Source organism: Cariama cristata, unplaced genomic scaffold, assembly GCF_000690535.1.
Source record: "Cariama cristata isolate BGI_N322 unplaced genomic scaffold, ASM69053v1 scaffold31376, whole genome shotgun sequence".
Lineage (NCBI taxonomy): Eukaryota > Metazoa > Chordata > Aves > Cariamiformes > Cariamidae > Cariama > Cariama cristata.
The window spans coordinates 1-19,233 of record NW_009622064.1 but is presented as its reverse complement, the minus strand read 5'-3'; the positions used below and the strand labels follow the sequence as shown (position 1 = coordinate 19,233).

At 38.9% G+C, this 19,233-nt stretch overlaps 1 protein-coding gene across 1 annotated transcript; it reads right to left on the bottom strand.

Moving 5' to 3' along the window:
* Window positions 1-36: 36 nt before the first annotated feature.
* Window positions 37-19,183, bottom strand: DLEC1 (deleted in lung and esophageal cancer 1; the record flags this gene model as incomplete). The annotated part of the gene is made up of 20 exons (XM_009702210.1): window positions 19,178-19,183; window positions 18,478-18,618; window positions 16,733-16,889; window positions 16,114-16,224; window positions 14,838-15,031; window positions 14,357-14,577; window positions 14,036-14,117; window positions 13,565-13,652; window positions 12,583-12,756; window positions 11,651-11,787; window positions 11,249-11,341; window positions 9,968-10,058; window positions 8,845-9,007; window positions 6,876-7,068; window positions 5,476-5,548; window positions 4,781-4,941; window positions 2,912-3,005; window positions 2,547-2,677; window positions 2,078-2,236; window positions 37-176 (listed from the first exon to the last, which is right to left on the bottom strand). Coding segments are annotated over exons 1-20 (2,609 nt in total), but the record flags the coding sequence as incomplete, so codon positions are not given.
* Between the last annotated feature and the right edge of the window lie 50 nt (window positions 19,184-19,233).

Sequence of the window (19,233 nt, the reverse complement as noted above, 5' to 3'; positions counted from 1 at the left end):
AAAAAAACAAAGTATACTGCCACTTTTCCCCCTTACCTTCCTTCTCCATTTTCTACCTCTAGTTCTAATACTGTCTGGAGATGCTGGCACAGCAATGATGTGAATTGAACTGACACGCTGCATATACCCAAAGGAGGTATTTCTCCAGCAGACGGTTGAATGGTAAAGGGAGATACCTATGAGAAGAAACAAAAATTTCTTTGATGTCTGCAAAGCAAGTGTAAAACGCTGAAGCCACACAATCTAATTAGGACTTGCATGTGTCTAGTTTTTCCTCAGATGTGTCCTTTCTCTCTGCCCCTACAGTCCCACCTGGGTTCATTTCAGTAAGCTCAGTGCTAGCTTTTTGAAAATCTGGCTAGACAAGGAGGCAGGACTTTGCTTCTGTGGGGACAGCTCATAAAAAGAAAGAGAGAAGGCTAGTCAGAGCCAAGGGCATAACAGGGATGCATGTGCATGAAGGGAGGGGGAATGAGAAAGAGAAGCAGGCAGCAGCAGCACCCGTGTCTCCTCCCAAGCAGAGGGCTAAGTAGCAGGTATGCAAGGTGCCACAAGTTGGGGAGATTGTTGGACAGAAGGTCAAGGAATGATGACTGGAGGAGCGGGAACAGAAAGAGCACCAGTGTGGGGTGGGGGCTGGAGAGGTTCAGGAAAGGAAAGGGGTAGCTCTCATGCAGGAGGAATGGAGGACTTGATCTATAGTCTTCACTGAGATATTCATGCAGGAGGAATGGAGGACTTGATCTACAATCTTCACTGAGATACGAACGGGCTCTGGGATGACAAATTCAAGAGATTAAGTCTGAAAATCTCTCTGGGGTTCAGGGAATTGTTGGGAATGGCAGGGGACAAAGGAATAACAGTGAGAAGTAAGGATTTGAGGATTGTGAGGACAGGGTCTTCTCCAGGGCACCCCTGTCCCTAATCAGGCACTTCTGATTGTAATTGTTCTGGGAGAAAAGGGATAGACACACACACACAACTGTTTTGCCAGGCGTTGCCATTCTTTTTGCCATTAACTTTCACCCAAAGTTGGTGAGATATCTACATGATACACAGAAAAGAAAACAAAGCTCAAGAACTCATGAGGATAAAGTACAACTTCTTGCAGGCTTCCATCTCCTGAGGGTCAATAGAAAGTTCCTGCTTAACAAGCTCCTCTCTCTGTTGCAAAACTGACAGTCTGTCCAGAAAAACAGAACATCTGAACAGCGTTTAGACCAATTTTGCCATGAAACAAGTGAACTCAATTCCTTGCGTGGGTAATTACGTAGAGAGCCCTACAGGCAGAATTTGGCCTTTCATTACAACTAAAAGTACTTACCCCAGAGTCTGGATTTCCTCACTTCCCTTTAACACATAACACTAAGGAGAAATCTAGCTACAAAGCCCACTGTATGCCACAAATAATCAAAATAAGTATTTTGCCTTTTTTTTTTTAAATTTACTTTATGAATATGTGATGGCCTGCAGATAGCAGCTCTCACTCAATTCTTTGCCACCAGTATTACCTCTAAGCTGCTTTAGTTATTTCATATGAAATGGTAGAATGAGCTCTGAAGTCAAAGGCTGGAATGGACTGCATTTGACACATCACAGTTTAGATAATACTAAACAATAGTTTTAGTATTCATTGTGGTAAGAAGTTATTTTGGGATACACCTGTGTGTTTCAAAGCTATTGTTTAAAGCCAAAAGGACCAATTCAGTAGGTGCTGATATTCTTGTCTGACATGCTGATGTGGGTGTGCAGGAAAAACGTTCAGCAACCTTGGTTCTGATAAGGTCTTACCCTTTTCTTTGTATCAGCAGCAGCTGAAATCACTGTCATACAGGAAATACTACATGTCTCTTTGGATCAGGCTGGCAGGGGATTTGTAATAAATGGAAGTAGAGAAAAATTGCAAAGGAGCATTAAATCTCAAAAGAACTTGTGCACTTATGGAACTGTGCAGAACCAGTTTCATAAGAAGTCATAGAAATTGGAATTTTTGATATCTAGAATGAATATTACAACTCCTAAGCGTAAGGAAGAAATAGCTAAAGAGGGAGCACAGCCAGCTACAGCAGTGACTTACCTCTTCATTCCTTTCAGCTAGACAGTCTTGGCTTTCTTGCATTCTCCATTGTGCTGGCAGCTGACACAGATTTTTAATCTCAAAGGTTCTTACCACACTCTCACCCTGCTTAGTCAAACCTAACCAGAGTGATGGAACATCAATACAAAGAAGTGGACCCTAGGACACCAGGAAACAGATGTCAGAATGGACACTTCTGCCAAAACTGCCTAATTAAGAAGCATACATTATCTAAGATGAACATTCAATTTCACAAACAATAGCAGAAAGCAAACACATTGTGTGTAATGCAGAAAAATTCTTATCGTCCTGGGAGTATCAACATTGCCTCAATAGTTACTAGACAGCAAGAATACCTCTTGTTTGCAACTGCTTTAGATTTGTTATACCTTTAAGAGGCAAAAACCTTTATATGGACAATGGCCAGGCCCCACAGCTAGTCATCCCACAACGCTGAACTGCTCCTTACCTTAAAAGCAGCCTCAACATGCAGCACAACTGGCTCTGGACAGTGTTCAATTTTACACTGCAGATTACAGCTGACGCGCCCAGGTTTGCTTCCAGTAATTGCCAGTTCAAATTCACAGCATTTATTCATATCTAGAAAAGAAAAATTCAGGGTCCTGTCTTACCCTTTTGCAAAGAAACCACCTGCTGCAAGCCTGTTATTGAAGCTCCTGGAACCAAATTAAGTCTCCTTGTGGCCCTAAAGGGCTGGGGATCAGGTCTTGTTTTGCAGCTTGAATTACATTGCTCTGTGAGTTTTCTCTTCCACTCATACCCATTTAAATATTTCTGTCATTAACTGATGCTTGCAAGTCACAGAAACTTTACCTATGATGCCAGTATGAGGTTCAACTTCCATGATCTCACAGGACATGATTTTCTCCCATGTGTACTTGATCAGTGATTTGCTGTTATTCCACATCTAAAACAATTAAAATCAACGAGATAATTAATGCACTTTAGAAGCTCATAGCAACAAGCTGAGAGCACTGATGCACTGCAAACTAGGTATCACAAGTCTTACATCACATACTTGGCAAACTTCAACCATATCCTGATCACCAGTAAACATTACAACCTACTAATATACCTTGAATCTAGCTACAGCATACTATATCTTCACCTGAATCTTGAAATAAACTGAGCACGATAAGAGTGGAAAGGCACAGAACTTCATCAAACCTCTGACCTGAACAGTACTAACCCAGTGCCATGCACTAACTACTGTTGTTTTCATGATAACGCTCTATCCTCCCTTTCCTTTTTCCCTCCATGACACAAAACAAGGACAAGAAGTGGGATCCACCTGACTGGATTTCAGGTGTCTGCAAGATAGATGCAAGAGCTATATCTAACCTCATCTCCTAGGATTCTCTTTACTGAAAATAAAAGCAACTAGAGAGTGCCGAGAGCAATTTCTCTGACCTATTTTAGCCTAAAGGATGAGATTAATCACCCCCAGGATGCTGCCAACAAGATCCATAAGGAAAGCTTAGTGCAGGTAGCTTGGATGTGGAGATCTATGCTGAAAGCACTATTTTTAGTCAAATTATATAAGCACTATATTTAATACAGTGGCTATCTTCACACAGGTGAAAGTGTTTTCTGAAACTTGAAGAAAATCCTTTAACCATTCTTTCCAAGAATATTATCACATTTGAAGCCTTTTAAACTTTCCCCCATTTTTCAAAAGTATAACAGACCTTCTAAATTTAAACTTCAAATCTTTCTTTTGAGAGCAGCCTTTTTTTGCCAAAGGATCTGTTTGTGAAGGAGCTGTAAGCTCTTGAAATCTTTGGCCTGCTCTTCAGATCTATTCAGACATTATTTCTTAATTACAGCAAATAACTTTGTTCTCTGAAGCACAATTATCTCTAAGCACAGTTCAAATTCTTATCTTTTTAAGACTAAAAAACCAATTGGAAACTGTGAGGAATGTCATTATATTATCAGTAAGTGACTTAATTACCACACATGTCGCTATACTGGATTACTGGAAGTATGAAATGGCTGTCTTAAATTGAAAAAAAACTTCTAGGAAGAGAAAGAATAAAACTAAATGCTGATTAGCAGTACCTTTAATTAAAAATGGGAAGACCATTAACTGGGAAATGTCTTCCTGCCTGGCTCTTGCTAAAAGGCCTATTTTTCCCAAGTGAGTCTAAGATCAAAAGGATCCTGATCTATAGTGAGTGGACAATTGCAGCAGCAGTCTGTCCAATAATGGTCAAACAGAAATTACCAGAACCTGCAGGAAAGAATAAGGTCTAGTAAGCTGCAGCATATGCGATTACTGTAGCTCTTCTGTGCTTGCTGTAGACCTTTGTGTGAACAGTACCTCTGTTATGAAGTAATTTAATGACCCATTGGCTATTCTTCCCAATTGGGAAACTTTTACACTACAGGAGTGACAAAGTGATCAGCAACAGATTAGTGACCCAGAAAAACATTTAGAAGGATAAAACTCTGTGGTATCAAGCTTGAGAGATGGAAAAAGAACAAAATCTGCTGCCTGGAGTATAGGCCTAAGGAGGCTTGCTTGGGGATTTCAGTACAGACCCTCCTGGAGTCACAGCCTCCTTTAAAAATATTTAAGAAAAACTAAAATAACATGGATTGTCTGGTATCTTCTAATAAAACCTATGACATCTAGTGACACAAAGCACATGATAACAATGAAGTCAAAAGCAAACAAACCTTAAATGTTTTCCTGACATTTACACCAATAAAGTTTTCTCCAGGGACAATAATGGCATATGGTTCCAGAAGAAGATGAAATGGTTCTGTTGATCCTTTAACTTCTATTTCCAGTGCTATTACATCCTCTTTTCTGTACTCTGGAATGTTTTGAAGCATCCCTTCTTTTACTAAACTTTGGGAGGAAATATGGTAGAATTATTAAGCATCTTAAACTGGTGTTCAAACTGGATCCCATCTTTTAATTGCCAGATCAAAACTGAAAATCATCAAAAGTTTCTGAAGCACAGACTGCCTGTGTGCAGTTAGCTCAGGCCAGGGACTATTAACAACTGGAAAAATTGCAGTAGTTCTTTAATGTACTCTAGTTGTCCCTGTCTATTCATGAACAAGTATGTAAGTCATAGACTGCTGTGACAAAGAGTAATTGCTGAACATCTCAGCAGAAAGCCTGGAAAATGAACAGATAAAATGACGGTATTATCTCTTTCCAAGAGAGGTGCAGACCTAGTTAGGGCTAAGGCATGTGTTCAGACATGAGGAAAGATCACAGAGACGCTTGTCATACCACAATTAGTTGTGCAGATAAAATCCTTTATCGTCGGCAGTCCATCATCACCAGAAAGATGAAGAATTCCAGTAACTTAATGTAATAGCATAGCTAAAATGTGGCTACGCATCTTACCAGGAAATACTGTTTCTCAGATTACAAGGTGATTCTGGGATGCCCCTCAGTACCATCTGAATCACACTGTGATAACTCTTCAGCTACAAGATGAAGGAGAGGATTTTAATGTCAAGTAATCAGTATGTTGAGGATTAAAAAGAGATGAAAAAGTAGTTTACATTTAAAGAATGAATGATCATCATTGGAGTACTAAGCTCTGATAAACAATATTCAAACTCTAGAGTTACTAAAAGAAAACATGTTTGACTGCAAAATATTAAGCCAGATTCTGATCTCATGCTGGATGGTTCCAAGAAAAATACTAATTTTTAACATGCCTGTTATTATTTCCCTAGTATATTGCATACTACACACAGGCATCTGCAAAGGCTCCCCAAATTAAGCTCAGTACTGCTGTACTAACTTAAAGTTTCTTCTAACTGCTCCAGGGTATTTAGCTTAATCGACCATCAATCTAATTTTGAGTAAGAAACACTACTTTTCCACCATGGGAAAAGAGGATGCCTTCTATATTCTAATGGGGGAAGAAAAAGGCAACACAGAAGCACGCCTTACATCTGAAGGGCTTTGCAAAAGATTCATTTGTTTGTAGAGAGATATTAATTTAAGTGTATATGTCAATTCAATATATTTTTGCATTAACTAATTAAAATATTTTAAAAACCCAGTTAGTTTCTCTTCCATACTTACTTGAGGTATATCTATGTCTGTTAATCACCACAGCATGGGATATTGCTACTCTTGGGCTTACTTTGGATCGAGTTTCTTTAAATACAGTGAGCTCATGCTCCTTATTCACACGGAGAGGGGAGCAGAAACTAAGACAACAGTCACTGGTACAGCTGCATTCAAACATCATTGCACTCCTCTTTACCCACAGCTGCAAACCGTCATTTCTCTGCCAAAGGCTACGACTATCCCCTTAATTTACCATACAGATGTTCATAGAACCCAGTTCAGCCCCAAAAAGCTACAGTTGGAAACAGTTTAAATAATCAGTGTTTGTAACCAGACTTACTTAGTCGGCAGTAGGTATGGGGCACATCCCCAAAGCAGCTCAGTCAGCAGAAGGGGAAGGGTCAGGAGATGGTAGAGGAGCTGGTAGTGTGGTGAGGGTGGTAACTTTACCAGCCAACACAGCTGCAGCTATGAGGATGTGTCTGTAGTTTCAGTGTAAAATTAATTGTGTCCAGTCAGTACCAAAAATGACATGAGATCACAAACTGCCTCGCATTTTGCAGTCAAAACATGTTTTCTTTTAGTAAATTTCTACGTTTTGAACACTGTTTATCAGAGCATAGTACTAGCTAATTAAATTTAATTTGAAAGCTGCACAGCAAGGATTTTATGACTTGCATAAAAATACACAGCTGGAGTTTGTAGATAGGAAGGAATCACAAGCCATACCTCCTGTGGAGTGTAAATGAGAATAAACTCATGATCCGTATGGGGAAGCAAAACTCCCTGCTCAGGATTTAGGGAGAAGGCTGACTCTGTGTCTTGACTGTATTTGACCTTCATAAAGTCTGAGGTTTCTTCTGGTATTAATGGTTTTAGATTAGGCTTCATTATCTGCCAGTAGAAAGGAAGTTCTACATGGCTGCAAAGAGATCAATGAACAAAAAAGGTATGATTAAAAAATTCAGATATTTTTGAGTAAAATATTGCGAGAAAATTTTCAGTTCCTTTTTCCACGTAGGGAATCCCTCTCTTTAAAAATTACAGGAGTTAGACTAACCAGTCTTTGTGAGCTACAAAGCTGATGAGGCAGCATAGAGACAGAGTACATAAATTATACAAAGAACATGCTAATATATGGAAGTAAATTATATAAACATGTAAGATGCGTTAAAACTTTCTTGCCTTATTTAACTTGTCACGTAATACAACTTTTAGGAAACTCTACAATTCTTCTTTCAAGAATCTGAGATCAACAGGATTTTTTTTATGTTTGCATTGGATCGGTGCTGATGATCTACATAACATTCTGAATTTAATCCAAGTGCAAGATGTGGTCTTTAACGTGTCAACAAACACAGTGGCTCCGGCTAAGATTATAGCAATGGCTCTGCAATACTCTTTGTAATCCAGAAAAGGTTCCTTAACTAGGTTGCTGCAGCAGAAGTGTATTCCATGGAACGTCTTCATGGATTTTAAAACCTTGCTCATGCTGACCTCAAAAACTTTGCCTTACTAAGGAGAGAAGGACACTGGAATTTGCAAGTGAGTACCAATGACAAAACTGAACATGTACAATTTCTTGTATCACTTTCTACAGCAGTAGAAAGTTTTCTCTTTCCTGCTTCTGTGGAGCTCAGTCTCAGCCTATCCAGCTTTGTTTCATACAAATGTTGACAGCAGACATGCAGGGACTGCTGTCATGATTATAGCATAAAGAAAAAGTGGAAATTGGCATAGTCACATCCTTCGCCAGTTTACATTATCCAGTTCACGGAATCACACTTTCTTCACCCAAACAGCATTCTGTTCTGGCATTATGCATGTGTGGTTTCCAGGCCACAAAACAAACTTTCAGAAATTCACTGTAGCAAGTAGCGATTTACATTAATGTACCTAAACCCAGCACTGATCGCCTCACTGCTTTGATAGTCTGCAGCCTCTAACAACTGCAGTCATGCACATTAGTGTACTTCTATTATTGCCTGACTGATTTCGAGCAAAATCAGGGTGCCGCTATGTTCAGTACAATGTAATTGTACACAGGGACATATTCCTTGACTTCAAATAGAGTTTATATTTAAATCTATTAGGACTCAATAGTAGGAATCCTGTGAAAGTTTTAATATGAGTTAGTTACACTGGGCTCCCGTTTTAATCGGTGGAGATCCAGTGGATTCCAGGATGTGTTATGTCTTGTTCTATGGGAGATGTCTACAGCCAGAATTGCATCCTTAGAAGCATCTATTTCCCTGCATTATGAAATGAAAAGAGTATAGGGTACTTAGCTCAGTTGCACAAGTATACACCACAAGTATATGCTGTAGACACGTAAAGTTAGATAAATCTCATCTGGATGACCCTGTTAAATATTTCCTGCAACCATCCACATTTATGAATCCTTTGGAGTTGTAGATTTATCTATACTGAAGCAAATATATTGACCTTGGCAGTGTATGTAACCAAATGGTATAGCTAATGGTTGCCATGATGTTTGATCTATGTATAATGTTCCTGCTCTTACATATCCTTGAACTTAAATTACTAAACAATGGAGCAGAAAGAAGCAAGGCTTCTGCCCAAAGTTTATCAAGTGCATGACTGTTTCTCCAGCTTGAGAGAGTATAGTATCACAAATGAGCTCCCTACCAGTATGTTGAGGCTGCAGAGCATTACTCTATTAATAGTAGCTACGTACGTAGAGTTTCTTATAACCAATTTCTTCTCTTCAGTGGTGTGTGGGTTTTGGGGGTCAAATCGTATGAGATGCTGTGCTGTTACATCAGTAACTTCACCAGGTTCAGGTTTGCTTTCTCCACCTGTGACGAACAAGAGCTCCAGAGCTATCAGCTGTCCAACCCCTTGAAGAAATAAGTAGGTATTACTGTTTACCATCTGGCTATTAACATTGTTCATATTACTCACTAACAGCAAATGCCAGCAATGGCCATTACTGATTACATCTGGTGTTTCCTCAAGTTTCAGAACTCCAATGTGTTAATTGTACAGTATTTTCCTGATACTCTTTATTTATCAACATACATCAATAGAGATTTTCCCTGCATGAATTTAACAGATTCGGATTTCAGGGCCACAACCTCAGCTCACTTTTACATCAGCACCGTTTCACTGAAGTGAGTGGGGTGTTGCAGTGGTTAATAATGTGGGTCCCAGATGTTTTGAGCAGTATATTAAATTAAAAGTAAGCAGGAAATGCACTATTAAAAATTTTCAAAAGGAAATACATGTAATAAAGTGATTAAATAGACTACAAGTCAAGCCTAATGGTATAGCACTTACAATTACATTACAGGACAAGCACTAACATTTACAAGAAATTCAACTCTTTTCATTAGCTAATCCAAAGACTGCCTATCTCTCCTGAATACCCTAATCCAAGTTGTGCCCCAAATTTGCGTCACATCCAAATATATTTCTGCCCTGTTAAAGCTGATGTTTTATAGTTTGTCATGTTATCTTACTGATACAAAAACCTAAGAAATGAATTGCACCTGACAACAAGTTTTCTTTTCTGCTACTTGGTGACATTTTACGTTTGGATTTTTGGCTACAGTGGGTTAAGAGCTCAGTGCTTTCTGAATCCCATGTACTTCATGCACTGGGATGGAGCAGTAATAACAATAATAATAATTATGATGATGATAAAAATGTTTAGCATTTAACACCATCAGGGGACAAAGTATTTGCTTAATCCAATAACACAAAATGTTACCATCACTTCAAGCCATCAACCACCACTCACATTATCTGAATATCTACAATGTTAGAAATGCAATTTCTGAAAGATGCTAGAAACAAACCTGTGACTGTAACATCATTGACTTGGTAATTGTCACAAACAACAGTGTATGTTAGGTCTGAGACTTCTGGAAAAGAAGGGAAAAATGCTACCTGAAAGAGAGAAGTGAAATAACAATGTCTGTAACTGATTTCTCTCCAGGAAGTAATAAACTTCAATTTGTAAATGTTCATTAAAGGACAGTTCTAGTGATTAGTAATTAAATCTTACATTTGCAAGAAACAAACAACATCACATTCCCTTAATAGAGACCAGAAACAGGTGTTTTCTGGGTCACTAAACGTACATGTGCGTATGTGGATGGTCACCAGAGGCTGCCTTTGTAGTCACTGGAGATGTGGGCAGGCTACTGGGTTAATTGTATGAATTGGACCCTCAGAATCGGACCTGCCCTCAGTCACTTACTGAGCAACGCCACCGCTGCTTTTCAAGCTACAACAGTGTGAGCAGGGCAGCTCCTGTGTGTCCTCCCTGAGTTCCACCTCAACAAAAATGGTTCAGGGGCCCAAACCTTTGGCTGTGTAATGTGCACCATGGTTCTTCTACCTGTTATCCACTACCACCTGCAAACCCAGCCTATCCTAAATCCATCTCCTCTTTCTCTCCCATGTGTGCCTGGCTCTGCTGAAGCAATGCACCTAGGAAGAGAGAAAGGAGGAGAAATGTTTCTCCTTTATCCACACCTGCCTGACCCATTCCCCTTACCAACAGTCAGGAGGAACTGGTAAAGGGAAGGCCTGGAGGCTAGCCATACTCTCCATATCAGTCCTCCTCTCTCCATAGCGATGCTATAATAAAACGTGGCCCACATCCAACAAGGCAGTGCTAGCAACCAGTAATGCACATCTACTGCAGGATCTTTTTCAGGAAAGAGCACAGTATAAATGAAGGATTTGTAATTGCTGCTCTACAATGAAAGAATTTTTTTCCCAAAATAAGCTTTTTTTCCAAGGAAGCTCAGAAAGGAAAAGTTTCTTGGACTCGATGCCCCAGCTGGAGTGAAATAAGCACTTCTGTATTCTCAGATTCCTGTTTTCTCTAACAGGATTCTTTGGGTGGGGAAAATCTGACTGGTCTCTGAGTGGCTAAGCAAGACTTTGAATTTGCAATGTGAGTAAGACTCACAATTGCCATTCTTCCAGCATAATTGCACAAAAGGATTTGAGCGTTTCTGCTCACATAAGCCCAAATTTGCAAGGTCCAGCCAAGATCTTCTAAAATGATCTTGCTTGGTAATGTATTTGGTAAAGTACAAATACTTTCTATAGCAGTTGGTACTAACCTCTACTGTTGTACTCTGCCCTGGAGCTAGCTCAAAAACAGCAGGATGGATCCCAAAAGGTTCTTGTATCACAAAACCAACAGTGGCAACAGTCTAAGGTGTTAAAAAAAAGCAGAAAAAAAAAAAAGAGAAAGATTAATAAATTAAACTGATCAGGTTGTTGTTTTTAAAATACAAGGTTACCTAAAACAGGCGCCATACTACATCATCACTGTTTTACCTTTCACTGTGATTTTTTTTCACATATCTCAAAAGTATGTGGCTTATGTATATGGCTTAATTAGAAGAAATACTCCAAGGCCTTATGACTTCTGTGCTAATATACCATGACTAGCTCAAAGGGCCTTCATGTCAGGGCATCTATACCATACCATGTCCAGTATTCCCCTTCTAATCACTCACCCTGAAATTAGGAGGTGGCCAGGCTTTCTTTGGCATTATAGAGAACTTCCCAGGGCTAATTCCCTCATTTTTGCACACAATCATTGTTACTTTTATTCCTCCAACAAGGCAGGAACCACAGTCTATAATGTGAGGCACTGCAACGAGTAACACAGAAAATTAGACTACACAGACAGTAACAGACAGCAAAGCCAGCTACTTCTTAAATAACTCTTTACAGACAATATTACTGCATTTGAATATGCTAGGTGCTGCAATCCTAAAAACCCTCAAATTCTTTCCATTCCATTGTTAAACAGTACGAGGTGTATATTTCTACATTAATCTTACATTTTAATGGTGCTTCCTACTTAAAGACTCTATTGAATGATGATAACAAAAAAAGATGATTTGTTTAAAAACTCGGTATAACAGGAAAGGTGAATTTACAAAAAATCAAAGCGAGTTTCTGCAAAAGTAATCCTGGTTGTTACAGCTGAGGCTAGGTATCTGAGAGGTGAATCCTGCAGATATGTCATATCCATATATAATTAATGTAACATTCCATGAATATTAATTAATAGCATCAAATATTTATAACTAAATCATAATTCCTTAATATTTAGGATTATTAATTACAATTAGGAGTTCAGGAATTAACAAGACACAAACGTAGAAAAGTGGCTCCTGCTCACTCCTCTAATACAGTGGAAAAAAAATGAGCTTGATGTGTTAAGAACAAATAATTAAGGAAAAAATTGACAGGATTACTTTTTAATAACTAAGAAATCTATTATGAGTGAAAATGAGATAGATATCAAAATGCAGAAACTGCATTGCCAACTCTGCCCACATTTGTTTTGTGACATAAAATTGGAGACAGTCAAATGAAAAAAAAAAACAAAACAAGTCCGTTTGACTTTAGAGAAACGTAAGAATTGGACACTACTGACATGTTAACACCGGAGGTGGTCTTTTAGCTTGGATCGGGATCAGAAGAGTTTCTGATACTTGAGTCCCCACTAATATACAATCTTCATAATCTTGTAGATATTCAGGAATAAATTGGACCGAATACTGGCATGTCATTCCAGGAGCAATCATTCCTCCCTTTCCTGGAAATTTTCCTTGGGAAAAAAAAAAATGCAGGGAATTAAAAAAATTTAAACTTCCCAAAGTTGGCATATGTATTTATGATCACATCTCCCTCTGGAAAGGTGCCTATAAACTCTCTCCACTTATTGCCTAAGTCAAGCTGATAAAAATGAATGACCACAAAAGGCCTGCCAGTGTAATCTGTGTATGTGCATATCTACCACCAAACTCCAAGATTTTTTGTCTGAAACATGCTTCTCATAACTACAGAAAACAGAGTGAGGAGAAACCTAGAGACATTACCCAGTTTTCCTCTACCACAAGACAACAAGGCTTACATGGGGGCTTCTAACTACTTCTAAATATTCTTCCAGTGTTGTGCCTGAGATACCACAATCTCCTTAGGCAATCTGTCCCAGTGCCTGGCTATCCTCCTGTAGGAAAGATGTTTTTCTTAACTTTCCTCTAACCTAATCTTCCTTGCTGCAACTGAAGTATGTTATTTCTTGCCCTCTCCCCCTAATGATTTCAGTAGAAACTACGTCTGTTCCTTGATGAATTTTGGATAAGACTCAACCTAGGTATTCCATGGATACATTTCAATGTACTTCAAACACTTTAATGTTAGTTAGTCTTCTTGAATTCCTCATTAGACCATTTGAATCTGCTTACGAGTTGCATGTGATTGTTTCTAGAGACATAGTCAACATTCAGTTTTTAAGGAACTGAGGACTATGGGTGGCAGAACCAAACAGAACATCTCTGAAAAATCTTTGTTCAAGCAGATAAATTAGATCTCTTCTGTATTGACATCTTAAAGGCAGTAAAAAGAACACTCACCTGGCCCAATGGCAAATGCTGAAGTAGAGGGGGGGATAAGTCTTACATATTGACATGTTGAAGTGATGTTCCGCAGCTCTACAGTCATCTTCATTTTAAAAGAAAATAACATACTCTGTTATATTTATCATCACTCATTATAATGTTTGCAGTCCCCTAGTACCCTGCTAGAAGTAACTAATTTATCATTGCAATCAACTTAAAAATCTCAGTTTATCCAATAAGGGCTGAATCAGATACTACCAAAACGAAGCAGAGACTGAAAAGGGTCTCTTTTAGTTTTCACTGGTTAGTGTGTCAGTGGCATATGTGAAAGAGTATCTTCAAGAAAGCTATAGGGTCGTTAATTCAATATAAATTCAGTATTTTGTTGAACTGCAGAAAGTCAAAAGATTGGGTGAAATATGCAGATCATGGCAGGACATAATGCTACTCAGTGGTAGAATTAACTCCCTACGAAGAAGTTCTCACCTCATAAACCTGGCCAACTTCATAATCAGAAAACAAAATAGTAGGTGGATTGGCAAGAAACACAGGAACAAATGAGGTATCACTGAAAGATAAAAAAAAGGAGATGTTACCTTACTGCCTAGTTCTTTAAATACTGATAAAATGAGAAATTGCAAAATATATCCTTTAGCAAAAAACAAACGTCATACAGACATACTTTGTTTCCTAAGAGACTATACAGACATTTAGCTCAAAATATCTACATGTAAATCCACAGTAATTCCATAGTGGAGCGCTCGGTGTGCTCCAGCTCAGAATCAAGAAACTGTATATGCTGCATACCCGTTATTATCTTCTGCTTTTCTTCTGGCTATGGTTTGTTCCACCTTTTCTTGAGAAATGACAAGAGATTTGCCTCCATGAAGAGTATTTGGTGGGAAAAAGCGGGGGTTCTTCAAGTAATTCTGCCTCTTTTCAAGTTTGGCAAGGTAAGCACACTGACTTTTTGCTTCTGCTTTGCATTTACTGTCTTTCCAGGCTAGCTTCTGTGAGGCATTAGTTTTCTTTAAAAAACAGAGATCATGATGCAAAATTAAACATGACAGTTTTGAGGATGATGAAAAAGGATCTGTACATGTCTAATTAAAGCTACACAATATTGAAAATTCATATAGAAATATTGTATTTCTCTTTTCTTAACAGATCAAATAAAATAAGTACTGGAGCCAGATCAACAATATATTGATATTCACGTTTTGTTACGGGAACAGCAATAGGCCCTACAGTTCTGACCGACTAAAACAAATAAATCTGTAAAATGTACCTGACTTGCCTTTTTAGTCTGGTGGCTAGACTCTGGAGTTGAAGGCAGAGTTAATGTGCCTAAGGACACATTTGGCAGACTACCAGATATTTTCTGTAGGTATGCAATCTCTGCAGGCATCTGGTCCTGCGAGCCTGAAGAAATATGCTGTCTAAAACTAAATGTATCTTTCATGTAGCCAGGTTCTGATTTTCCTGCAATTCAAAGAAAAATTTAATTCTATAAGAGAATTATAAGCATTTATTGTAAGCATAGGTGTATGAACTTATAATTTATTAATCTTGTCGATGGTAAAAATACACTTTAAAACCTCTAGAATTTAATTTACAATTATAACTTATTTTGCACAAAGGAAGCTTAGTGCTTTAATAAGAAAGCTTTTAGAAATGCTAATTAAACAAGCTATATATAAAAAAGTTGTATTACTCTCAGAAAGCTATGTTAGTCTTACAAGTGAGTGGGACTTAGAATGTCCTGTTCAGTTTACAAAAAGATCTATGTGAGGGATTCATGACAGTCAGAAAATTGACATAAAGAGGATGTACCATCTAGTCCCATGTTCCTATAGTTTGACAACAAAATTGCCACCTCAGAGGAAATTCTGAGATGTTAGATTTTTGGCTTTGTTTGGAATTACAATGGAAAAAAAAAAAAACAAATCTTGGAATTTGTAACTAAGTTGATTACTCTGAAATGTTTGCTTCGATTTGACTGAAAAATTTCATTTTAATGATACTAAAAACTTTCACCTTGGCTCACACATGAGTAAAAGAAGTAAAGAAGTCTTGACATTGCCCAAAAGGTTTTCCTTACTGATCTTCATTTGCAAATGAAACCGATATATTTCCAGAACTGGAAAATGTTAAACCCAAAATAAAGAATACAATTTTATTTCACTGAGAATAGTTTTTACTTTAATGTAACCAATTCCCTTCTCTGTATACAAGATGTAGCTGCAGCTTTGTGCTAATGAAATTGAATAGAGGCAGGGCAGTCACAATTAATATAGTTTTTGTGTCAGATGGAAAGAACTGTAAACAAATGTGTGACCACCATTAAATTTCACATTTAAGTACATTTAAACTCAATAATTTTTAATTTATCAATGTTATTTTGATAATGTCCCTTCAGTGGAATTTTATGCTTGTAATACTAGAGTCCCTTCTGCTTTGACAAAAAACTACAAAAATATTCTCAGATCTCCTACATCCTCCAATGCTTCAATTCTTATAGAGGGTTCTAAAAAGTCTAAATTATTCTCTGCTTTAAAGGTTACCTTTCGGTGCTCTAGTAAAAGGTAATTTATCAGTGATGTAATCATCAGGGCAGGTTAAATGATTTTTTCTGAGAAGTTCATTATCAACAATCCACCTGAAAGGGGATGCCACTGCAACAGTAAAACAGACAAAAAAAATAATCAAAGAAAATGCAAAAGCTTAGCCCCTTAAGATACACCATCTTGATCAATCCAAAGTAATGTTGTCTTTATAACTCATCACTGAGTTAGAAAGGTAATATCTTTGGATAGAGAAACAGTCTGGTATTTTAATCCCAAGACCTGGACATGCATCTCCACAGTTCTAAGTTCAGTTCAAACCCAGCTATGCAGCCATCAGAGAAGCATTTCATCTCTGGTCGTTGCTGCTCTATATCAAGGTACATATGCTTGTAACAAAGTTAGGTGGTAAGCCATTAATTGCAAATTTAATACCTTGAAAATGACCTAGTTGTTTAGTTTCTTACAGCATTAAACAGATGTTAGTCTACTTGAATCTCTGCACAAAATCCTTCAAAGTTGCTCCATTGATGAAAAGCCAACCCAAAAGCTCTACCAGTTATTTAGACAGGTACCGTAAGCATGTACTGGGGAGCAACAGTATTTCCAGAATCCTCACCTGGTGGCAATCCTATTTTGTAGAAATCTTCCCCCGCATCTGCCTTCAGCACATTTAGGACCCTTTCTTCTTCAGCTTTTGCTCGATCCTGGGCCTGAATGATGTTCTCTTCTACTATGTCAGCTTCTGTCAGTCGGCACTTATACTCAGCAAGAAGCTATCACAGGCATAGGTGAATGTAGAGAAACGAGTGTAATTTGAACTGTTAAGATGTCCTTACAGCTAAATGTTTTTGATTTGCCTTTGAGAGGTAAATAGAGATAGCTTGGTAAAACATCATTACTTTACAAGCATAAACTGGTCTGCTAAACACCCTCATTCCTATCATTTAACTTGTGCTGGGTAAGAAGCACTACCCAAGAAAAATGTGTGGAAGATGAGGACACCCTCCCAGGACAAGAGAAATGTCTGGGTTTTACCTTCTGTGGGACAGTATTTTGCCTATAAGCGTAGGAATGAATTTAAAGTGAATGTTCCCTCCTAGTTACTAGGAAGGTTTCTAAAACTCCAAAATATCCCAATAGTGATCCTTCACTCGTCCTGATATATTTTGGATTGCTCTGGCCAACGTGGTAAGTGCTTTACAAGCACAACTCAGAAAGAAAAATCCTGCCTCAAAGAAATGTCAATGTAAGTTAAAGAGAGAATATAGCAGAGGCACAGAGACATACAAGACCAACAGAAAGAGAAACTGATAGATGTTGATCTCAAGAGCATCTGTAGCCTAACCGAGCTTTCTGTAGAACTTTTATGTGACAAGGTTTAACCTTTAGGCTCATTTAATAGAATTAAATAATTCTATTTTATTTTTTTAAATTGAAAGGATAGGATGCATCTCAGCTAAAATGAAATGCTTCCTCCCCTCCTGCTAATTCTGGGATCCCTCCACTCTCACTGGAATCCAGGATACAATTCCACACCTAAAAGTGCCTGGAGATTTTTATTTTTTTTTTTTCTCTGATAATACAGAGAGCCTTGAATGACTCATTCAGCTGTAACACGAGTGTTATGGACATGTACTGTCAGTTGAAATTAATCTTATCCAAGCAGTCCATTTCGGGAGTGAGCATTCACGTTTATTACTCAGAACATACTGTGTCCACCAATATATTCATAAATGGCTCAAAAGAAAGACAAAACTTCAGATTTTTCAGCTCTGATAACCTTTGAGAGGGTATGATGACATAAAATGGGAAAAATACCTATTGCTCAAATTATCCAGCAATAGCTTCTTCTTTTATACATTGACGATAGCTATCAGAGCAATGATTAACACAAGTATTTTGCATATCTACTGTTGATTTCACCCAAGATTCCAAAGAGCATTGCAAATGCTAATGAATTACGTGTCATAGTGCACCACTAAGGTAAGTATATATAAGTATTCGATGCAGCGCATGACAATGCTTTATTGCAAGATAGGAAGTCTAGTACACTGACCAGCAGCCACAGGAAGAAATTGTCAGTCAGAAGAATAGGCATTTAAAGGTCTGCTGGTTTTACTGGGTTTACCCTGTGTCTGAAAAGCTGTCCAGAGCTGAGAATATCATGCAGGGGCATGAGGTGAATATTAACTCGTATGAAAGGTTCTGTAGGAAACTACGCTCAAGTAAATTTCCACCAAATTGTCAGTTCTAGGATCCTCCCCCTGCCTTTTTATTTTATTTTACAGAAGATCTAGAAATTACGAAGTAGCCATGAAAGCTGAACAGAGCTCCAAATTCTGACTTGGTTTTGACTTGTACCTTCTTTAGCTCCGCCGTAAAACTCTCATGATAAACATTGTCTCCTCCTCGGGACTTGATCCAGTTTGTCTCCATGTCCACCCCGATAACATCTCCAGTGTACAGGTCCTCAAAGGTGCTAGCCAGCAAGTGGGAGATGTCCTGAGGAAAGAAAACAAGGATGTTAGTGCTTAAAGCCTGAGATAGGATCCAAAGAGATCCCTTGGTGCGTGCAAATGGCTGGAATTAGCAAAAGGAGAAGGAAAAGTGGGGAAAAGGGCTGGGAAGGGCACGAGGGAAGGATGCTAAAAGGGGACACACTGCGTGTGCACACGTGAAGGCGTGTATGTAAGTACATGCGTGTGTACACGAGGTCGTGCGTGCACACAGATGGTGTTTTTGTGCTGGCTGTGTGTGTAGGTGACGGTGACGGACACGGCTGTCTGTGTGTACACAGCGTGTGCGTGTGTCGGGGTTCACGCACGAGTGTGTCTGTCTGGAGCTATGGGAGGAGGGGAGGGGGGTGTGTGAGGGAGAGCCAAGCACTGTACCGGCGGGGTGTGTGTGTGTGTGTGTGCGTGCCAGGCTTTGTGCAGGGAGTGTGTGTGTGTGCCCCGGAGTGCATGCCGGGGGGGTGTGTGTGTGTGCAGAGGTGTGCATGCGTGTGAAGCTGTTTGGGGGGGTCGGTGTGTGCCCGAGCGGCCCAGCCCCGCTCCGTTACCTGCATGCCGGGGAAGCGGCTCCCCTGAGCCACGGGCAAGCCCGGCGCTGGGGTCT